Raw genomic sequence first — 8,673 nt, forward strand, 5'->3', positions numbered from 1 at the left:
AAAAAAACATCTAAGGTAGTAATTTAACTTGAATCGAAGTTGCGGTTATATCGTATCAATCGACACTAATGTCTGAACTTGTTTCATCTGATTAATCTAAAACAGTTTATGATGGACACCTTCAACCCAGAAAGTCAACCCATTTCGATTTCACAACAGTTCTGTTCATTCTGTCTACGTGCAAGGCATCCAAACAAAGAGTTCTTCAACGATGGAAGTTCCGATAAACTACAGCTTCAACACCTTCTCGGGTACGACTTCCGGCTGGAAAACTACTTCATCTGCAAACCATGCTGGAAGATGTCACAGTTGCTTCAGGACTTCCGGTTACGGTGCGTGAAAGCATACAGTCTGGTCGAACGCGTTGACCAAGGATTGAAAGCGGAGGACGATTGGTTCAGTGAAAGGAATATAACAAAAATCGAGAGCTTCCGGATGGTGATCAAGGATCAGCTGCAGGAGATCGAGAAGCTGAATGAGAGTACATCTGGGGATGTTTTAGCGATGAAAACAGAGTTAATTGGTGTTAAAACTGAACCCATTGACGAAGGTTCGATCAAGAGCGACGAAGAAAATATGAGCTGGCAATTTGATCAATATGCGGTAAAGGATGTAGTCGAAGACGCTTTAGAAACGGCTTTCGATTTCAGTGAGATTAAGATTGAACCAAATGAAGCGTACATTACTCACGATTCGCGATCGGATGCAGCGGAAGACAAGCAACATGATTCAATCAACAACGGATCGCAACCTCGCAATACCTATCAATGTCCAGAATGCCCAACGAAATTTACAAGTCATCAAAGGCTAGCAGCTCATGTGATAAAACATGCTGGTAAATAATAAAAAAAAGACATTTTCATAGCTAAGACTAAAATAAATCTAAATTTCAGGAAACAAACCCTACAAATGTCGCAATAGTTGCGAAAAGGAGTTCGCTACGACAAAGAACCGAAGAAAACACGAGCAGCGGTGTGGCAACGAAGTGTACCAGTGCAACCTGTGCGAGGTCCAGCTGGACCGCCGGCGCAGCCTGTTCGACCACTACAACGCTGTCCACCCGGGGGAGCCGAAGCACCCGTGCGCGCACTGCGAGAAACGGTTCAAGAAAAAGTATGCCCTGCTTGTTTCTAAAAGATTTTTAGTGATTAATACAACATACCAAATTCTTTCGATCAGAGAACAACTCCAGCGACACGAGAAGAGGATTCATTCGGGGGATCGAGTAAGAGAATTTTCCTGCCAGCAGTGTGGGAGGACGTTTGCAGAAAACGGCACTTTGAAAAAGCATATGAAGATACACATTTAAGGAACAACCTGAGAGGTCATCGTCAAGCCGCCCTGGCATCGAAGTGGAAACGGAGTTGGACAAAACTTAGTTCAGAAAACTTGTTGTTCATCGGAATCAGGCACGATAGTTTGTACAGATCTCATGTTAATAAACAGCCACATTATTAATTCATAAAAACGAAACTATTGGCACTACGCCCCCCGGGGCATGGCCTTCCTCTAACGTGGGATTTCTGCTCCAGCGCCTCTGACGAGACAGGAGAAACCGGGACCGACGTTTTACTTCACCATCCGATAGAAGCTCAGTGGATAAGGCGGGAATCGAACCCGCGTCTCATAGCATCATCGGGATCGGCAGCCGAAGCCGCTACCCCTGCGCCACGAGACCCACAAATTCATATAAAATTTAAAAAAATCTCATAAGAATTTGATTTAGTATTTTGATTGCCGTTTTTTAGATTTACCGTAAGGTATTCTTTCTCATTCTTTTCTACTCATTCTTCACAAACGGGATTTCTATTCGAATTGGAGTCTTTGCGAAATAACCACTAAGCAAAAATTAATTTGTCTGGACAAATTAAGGGAGAGAAGGTCTATACGCTTCTTACATTTTATTTGTTTTGGGAATCAGTTACAAATAAGAAAAAAATTGAGAATACCTATAGGGAAATACTTCGACATCGACATTAGAAAACGGTGAGTTGTTGGTGAGCAACTAAGGGTCGTATCAACAATGTTAAAAAAAGCAAAAAAAAAAAGATTAGTTACCTAAAATAGCTATACACTCAACCCCCGGTGGTTGGTCACTTTTTCGTTTGACACTTTTATAGTTTGTACCCCGTTGGTTGGTCAAAGTCAAACTAAAAAGTGACGAACTGTCAATTTTTATAAGGCGCTCACGCACACTACCAAAACAAACGTTCAGTAGTGTGTGTGAACTCCGTGTAAAAGGGGTGTCAAACTAAAAAGTGACCCCGTTCGTTTGACAACAATTGGTGTCAAACCACCGGGGTTTGAGTGTAACTTGAAAACGGTGCACTTTATGAAATTTTTTCCAAAATACTATTTGATTGAAAATTTGATCTTGCATCGAAAAATGAAGTTGATTTTTTTTTGTGACCAATATTTCGATTTTTTGAAAAAAATCAGTATTGATTCAAAAATTTATCACTTGGTCAAAGATTTTTTGTACAATCTCGAGATTTCTGAAAATTTGGCATTTTATGTCCCCTAAAACATATAAAAAATAAAAATAGTAAAAAAGTGACACTTTTTGTCATTGAAATTATATGAAAATCACCAATTTTTTTGACCGTGTATCATTTTTTTCAGTGTAGTCCTTATCCAAACTACAACTTTGCCGAAAACACCAAATCGATCAAAACATTCTTTCAAAGGATACAGATTTTTGAATTCTCACATTTAATTTTTGTATGGACAGCTGTCAAATTTATATGGACAAACTAATGATGCAAAATGGCTTCTTTGGGCATACCGTAGGGATTAAAAAATACAAAAATTTAAATTAAAAAAAGGATCGATTTCGTAGAGAACTGCTCATATACTACTTCAATATTGACGGTTTTGGCCGTCATCTGCATGGATCCATAGGTTTAAAATTTCCATATCATTTATGATCATTTTTTGGGGTCATATTTGAGGTCATTTTGGTTCAATGCCCAAAACAAGATAAAGAAAAATATTGGAACAATGGAAATTTTATTTTCACCTTTTTTTAAATTAGGCTATAAAACAATTCATAACATCCTTTTTCTCCTAGGATTTTTTCGAAGAAGATTTTCAAGGCAAGGACCTGTGGAATTAAAAAAGTTGAATATTTTTGAGACTGGAAACCTTGGTGGTTACCAACAACAGAACCGGTACCAACCTGGAGGCCCACTCCTGTCAGCATGCGTGACAACACGCAGAAAATAAGGCATGTTTGAATCGATAAAATATTTTGTTGATTCGAAAATCATCATTTTTGTTCAATCAAAGCTAAACGTCAAAGCAACGTTTTCAAAACAATAAAAGACTTTTATGGAATTGAGAAATTCAAGGTTTGTTTCTACGCAAAATTTGTGTTTAAACAAGCTTCATAAATGCTGATTCTACAAAACATTTTTCTGCGTGAAGAGGCCTAAGCTAAACATCCTAGGTTTTGGTGTAATTCGGATTTGTGAACTCGTACAATAAAGTATTATTTTAATTCGTATCGTTTGTTAACTGCGCGTGTCCTTTTATTTCCTTCTGCGGTGGCCCAACTGTGCGAGTTTTCTCCGATACAACAAACATCTTAAGAAAAGTTTATATTTTTATTCAAATAGGAATGTAATGAATATTCGACTCGACCTTTTCCAACAGTCACGGACTAATGATTTGAAAAGATCTTAACTTTAATCCCTTAAACGGCGGCTCTTTTGAAGCACTCGAACCACCCGATTCCTTATCCACAGCCCTTTTCGGATTAGCTTTTCGTTCACACATCCGGACCACAGTTGGCGTCGCCGCTGTTTCCGGTGCCAGCTTCGCGTGATCTTCGGCCATGTGCGTCACTAGCGACTGCTTATCACGGTGTCGTTTCCCACACTGGTCACACTGAAAGAGCCACAGTTCGCTGTGGATTCGCTTGGTGTGTACGATCAGATCTTTGGCCTCGGCAAACATGATTCCGCACTCCGGACAGGGCACGTTGATGCGCCCCTCGGCGTGAGTTACTTTTTCGTGAGATTTGACTTGTTCTCTGCAGGGATGAATAACAAATTGAGGTTATGGGTTTTTTTGTTGATATTGAACTGACTTACTGGTTTAGAAAGCGTTTGTCACATTTCGTGCATGGATGTTTCAGTTCTGCTGGATGTACAAGACTATAGTGCTCGTGCAGGGGTTCTTGTCCGAGATCCAGATGCGCTTCGCACAGAGGACACTTTTGATAAACTTTGTCGCAAGTTTTCTCATGTCTCAAGCGATTAGATTTTGAACTAAATGTTTTGGCACATTTAATTCGGCATTTGACAACATTTTGGGCTGAAAGAATGTTTAAAAATACATATATTTAAAATGTGCGTGATATGATGTGTGAGAGCTTACCTCTAGAATGAAATACCAAGTGAGTTATCAGTTGTTTGTGTTCTGTAAACGTCGCTTCACACAAATTGCAAGCTAAGGGATTAAAAGTTCCATCACAGTTCAGCAAATGCTGCATTACCCTTTCGTTAGTTATGAAACTCTGGTCACATTTCTTGCATTTGAATAAACCAGTTGAATTCTTTTCTATTGCGGGTTCATCACAAGTTAGATTGCTGTCAACACTGGATTCGAACTCCATCACGCTATTGCGTTGAAGAGTTTCCTCACATTCCAGATCTGATTCGACGACTTCGTCTTGAATTTCCACCGGTTCAATCTTTATTTCATCATACTCTTCCGTTGATTCACCATTGCAATCGGATTCTCCCGCAGTCGCCTCCATCTTCTCAATCTGCACGATCTGCTGTTGGATAACGGCCCGGAAGCTTTCGATTTTGGCCCAAGTATTATCCGAAAACCAACCATCGTCCTCGTATATTCCCGGAAGCATCCCTCGGCTGATCCTCTCCACCAGGTTGTTTGCTTTCAAGCAGCGCAGCCGGAAGTCCTGCAGCAGCTCCATCAGCTTCCAGCAGGGTCGGCAGACGGCAAAGCTCTCCAGCTGGAAGTCGTATCCGAGTATCAGCGCGAAGCACTGCCGCTGCTCGTCCGAACATCCGGCGACTTGTTTGTGCAGCTTCATGTGCGAAATTCTTGTCCGGAGACAGAACGCGCAGAATGATGGGGCGTTCATTATCTGGGGAATTGAATTTTACGTAAATTCTGACCGAATTGAATTTTTGTTGGGCACGAAACAAATTTTAGGTTTGAATTAATTATTACACTTTTATAAATGAAAACTCATAGCACATTATGTATAATCGATTGAATTTTAAAAATTATGTTTTAATCATTCAGGTGGGTTTGTTTGTAAATAAACTTTGACATTGGAACTAGTGTTGTCAGATTTGTTTTTTTTAATCTTTCTTTGCAGGTTTTCCATGTTGATAAGCAGGTAATCAGAGGGAACGTACAGACTTTCACAAGCATGTTTACAGAGAAATGGTTGACTTGGCTGAGCCGTTGTCTCCATCGTTGTTAAATGTTTGTCGTCGTCCATTTCCTTTTAACAGTCTGAGTATCAACCAAGTGGATTATCTCTTAACATTTCTAAAAATCCAATTATTCTAAACAAGAATTTAATGCTTGGAGCCAGAAGTTGCGATGGACTCTAAAATACAGTTCTGTGATACCCTGGCCCCATCTCAACAAGCCTCTGGCCTTGATGGCATTCATTCTGAATTCTACAAATAAGCTGATCAACAAACCCTCAAAGACCTGCACCAGAATTTGTGTTTTAACCCGGGTGATAGAATGCTTTCAAAACGAAGAACAGCAGGTACTTTGGCAGGGATAGCTGTCCGTCGTGCGGAAACGTGGCATTAAACAAGGGTGTCCTTTTTCGCCCTAAATCTTCAACTTGCTAATGGAACCGTCTCTAGTCCGTGGAAGATGAAGTTTCTCAACTAAGACATAATGAAAATTCATCTGTTTCACCTCATAGATGGCGTGCCGTTGTGCACAGACGATATCATGGTTTTGTTGAAAACGCTGCCTGACATGAAAATTTCGCTTGAGAAGTTGGTGCAATACCTTGATTGTGATTGGCTGAACCTCAACGAAGATAAATGTCAAGTTCTAAAACGACAACCCACTTGAAACGCTGTGCCGGTAGTGACCATATTAGAACAAAGTTACAAGACTTTGGACACAACACGGTATCTGGGTACTTTGAACAGGTTATAAGTTCAATTTGAGGTGTCAATTCAAAATTTACTCATACGCAGTTTAGGTACTTGAATCTTACGTCCCAAGTGGAGATGAATTTATTTTTTAAATCAACAAAAATAAGCACTAATACCACAACTGGGGCTAAAAATCCGCCGACTCTATCCCTGCTCCACCAACTTCTTCCTCCGCTTCCGCTCCATATTCAGCACACACCTCCGCCTATACGCTTCCAGGTTTGCATGCGTCGTCTGCTCCGGATGTGCCGCGGCCATGTGCATGTTCAGCGAGTTCTGCTTGCTGCACCGCTTACCGCACACTTCACACTGAGCCGGCTTGGCGCGCGTTCCGCCCGGATTCTCGTGCATCAGCTTGACGTGCCCCTTGAGATCGTTCAGCTCGGCGAACATCTTGCCGCAGATTTGGCAGGCTTCGGTTTTCGGGCGACTTTCGGAGTGGAGTCTGCGCTCGTGGGACGCGAGGGCGTCTCTGCGTTTGAAGCGTTTGTGGCAGGTCGGGCACGGATAGCGGAGCTCTCCCGGATGCGCGAGCCTGTAGTGCGCAAACAGGCGCATCTGGTCGGGCAGGACTTCCTCGCACAGCGTGCACTTGCGGCGATCGTTGCAGCAGGTGAGCTCGTGCCGGTTGCGGATCTGGGCGGAAATGAAGGACGCTTTGCAGAGCTTGCGACATGGGAATGGAGTTTTGCCTGGAAGAAAAGTATTTTTGGGACGCTGTAAATATTTTTGAATCTCGTACAAACTTACCTTCATGTTTGTTCATGTGCGTGTTCAAAAGACGGCGGTCGAGAAATGAGGCTTTACACAGCTCGCAAGTTAAAAGTCGGGTCGGTAATGTTCCATCACAGTTCATAGAGTGCAGCTTCATGCTTTTCAATTTGTCGAACTTTCTGCCGCATTTATCACATTCCACGAGCTCTGAGGGTTCATTACATTCTGGGTTGCCTTCTTCCGCTGGTTCAACTTCCATTTCTTTGTCCTCTTTAGCTGATTCAACTGACGAATTTGGACTTGGTTGAGTTGTTTGTTCCATTTTCTCTGGTACCTCGTCCTTTGGTTCCGCTGCAGATTTAGACGCTTCGTCACTCTCTTCAGAGTCCACTTCATCGTGATGTTCAACCTTAATTTCTACCATATGGAATGCTGGTGCAGGAACGTCCTTGTTCTTGTCCTGACTCAACTGTTGACTAGATTCTGTTGGCTTCAGCTCATCACTCGAGCACTGCTCGACGTCAATCGGTTCTGTCTTAATCATCCGAACATCTTCCCCCTTTGCATCAACCCTCTCAATCTGTGCCAACTGGTCCTGAATCACCTTCTGGATGCCCTCGATGGTCGCAAGGTTCTGCTCCCCAAACCAACCGTCATCTCCCTCCCCCCTCAGCCCATGACCTATCCGCTCCAGCAACCCGTTGGCCCTCTGACACCGTGTTCGGAAGTCCTGGAACAGTTGTGCTAAGCTCCAGCACGGCTTACAGATGGCAAAGCTGTCCAGGTGGAACTCGTACCCGAGTATCGACTCAAACGACAGCCGCAGCTCGACGAACCCACCCGTGATGTACTTGTACAGCTGCACGTTTGGCGGGCTTGCCCGCAGACAGAACGTGCAGAACGGCTCCGACGATAGAGTTAGGCTAAACTGCTGTTCCGTCTGGTCCATTTTTGTTGACACTTCAGGGCACAAATCTTCGAACGATCATGTACTCACTTAAAATTTGTTTTCCTTTTCTTGCTGTCTGTCAGATCGCTCAATGTTTATGATCTGCACAGAAAACTGTCAGATTTTCACTGAAACTGCAACATTTTTCTCTCAAAATCACTCTCGCGACTCAGTTTTTAAAGAGAGTGAGAGCGATCGCTCACTACCACCACCGTGGACCGCGTGGTATGAACGGGCTCACCGAACTCACACACGTGTTCTGCCTGAATGTTTTTCGCGAGAAATTAGGTTTAATTTAAAACATCAGGTAAACTACACACAATCCGGCTTCTCTCGAAAAACGGAACGCGCATGAGCTCGACGGCATCGTACGGTACCATCGGAAGATCTCCCAGACATCGTCCAATCAGCCGATGTAAACAGAGTGGTTGATGTTTTCCAGCGGAAAGTGGCATTGAGTTGGAAAACATTTTAAAAATAAACAAATATGAAACAATCCTAACAAAACATTGTAATAGGGCCAAAGCCGAAGTGTAAACAAAGTGTCTGTCCTGCTCGTTCCGAATGTAAACATCAACTAACGTGAGTAGGATAGACTCTTTTTTTACACTTCGGCCCTTTTAAATTGTTTTGCTTGAATCATGTTTTGCCTTCCTGACTGAGGACAGGCTATAAATCACTCGGAAAATGAACTTCTTAATTGTACCTCCTAGACCCACCATCGCGTTTATAGATCGTTTTTTAAAGAAAATCCTTCATGTTATACATTTAGCTTACTTTTTCAAAGGGTCCTAACCCTAGCGCATTGGTTGTTTTGAAAAATAGTAATCTAGATATTTTTAAAAA

At 42.4% G+C, this 8,673-nt stretch overlaps 2 protein-coding genes across 2 annotated transcripts; one reads left to right on the forward strand and one right to left on the reverse strand.

The window, feature by feature from the left end:
* Nucleotides 1-1,468, forward strand: LOC120423489 (zinc finger protein 568-like). Its single transcript, XM_039587326.2, has 3 exons — nt 1-835; nt 894-1,113; nt 1,180-1,468. Exons 1-3 carry the CDS (start codon nt 109-111, stop codon nt 1,307-1,309), a joined length of 1,077 nt encoding a protein of 358 aa, XP_039443260.1. The 5' UTR covers nt 1-108; the 3' UTR covers nt 1,310-1,468.
* A 2,037-nt stretch (nt 1,469-3,505) lies between these two features.
* LOC120423483 (zinc finger protein 234-like) lies at nt 3,506-8,343 on the reverse strand. Its single transcript, XM_052707059.1, has 5 exons — nt 6,915-8,343; nt 6,319-6,856; nt 4,381-5,129; nt 4,095-4,317; nt 3,506-4,033 (listed from the first exon to the last, which is right to left on the reverse strand). Exons 1-5 carry the CDS (start codon nt 7,825-7,827, stop codon nt 3,655-3,657), a joined length of 2,802 nt encoding a protein of 933 aa, XP_052563019.1. The 5' UTR covers nt 7,828-8,343; the 3' UTR covers nt 3,506-3,654.
* Between the last annotated feature and the right edge of the window lie 330 nt (nt 8,344-8,673).

Source organism: Culex pipiens, chromosome 2, assembly GCF_016801865.2.
Source record: "Culex pipiens pallens isolate TS chromosome 2, TS_CPP_V2, whole genome shotgun sequence".
Classification (NCBI taxonomy): Eukaryota; Metazoa; Arthropoda; class Insecta; order Diptera; family Culicidae; genus Culex; species Culex pipiens.

What these genes read in the sequence shown, in the direction of transcription:
- LOC120423489 (XM_039587326.2), top strand. Translation starts at nt 109, where the DNA reads ATGATGGACACCTTCAACCCAGAAAGTCAACCCATTTCGATTTCACAA. An exon ending in TCATGTGATAAAACATGCTG is followed by an intron (nt 836 to 893) that starts GTAAATAATAAA and finishes TCTAAATTTCAG; the next exon opens with GAAACAAACCCTACAAATGT. An exon ending in GAGAAACGGTTCAAGAAAAA is followed by an intron (nt 1,114 to 1,179) that starts GTATGCCCTGCT and finishes TCTTTCGATCAG; the next exon opens with AGAACAACTCCAGCGACACG.
- LOC120423483 (XM_052707059.1), bottom strand. Translation starts at nt 7,827, where the DNA reads ATGGACCAGACGGAACAGCAGTTTAGCCTAACTCTATCGTCGGAGCCG. An exon ending in CGGAGGAAGAAGTTGGTGGA is followed by an intron (nt 5,130 to 6,318) that starts GCAGGGATAGAG and finishes ATTTACGTAAAA; the next exon opens with TTCAATTCCCCAGATAATGA. An exon ending in GACAAACGCTTTCTAAACCA is followed by an intron (nt 4,034 to 4,094) that starts GTAAGTCAGTTC and finishes TCATCCCTGCAG; the next exon opens with AGAACAAGTCAAATCTCACG.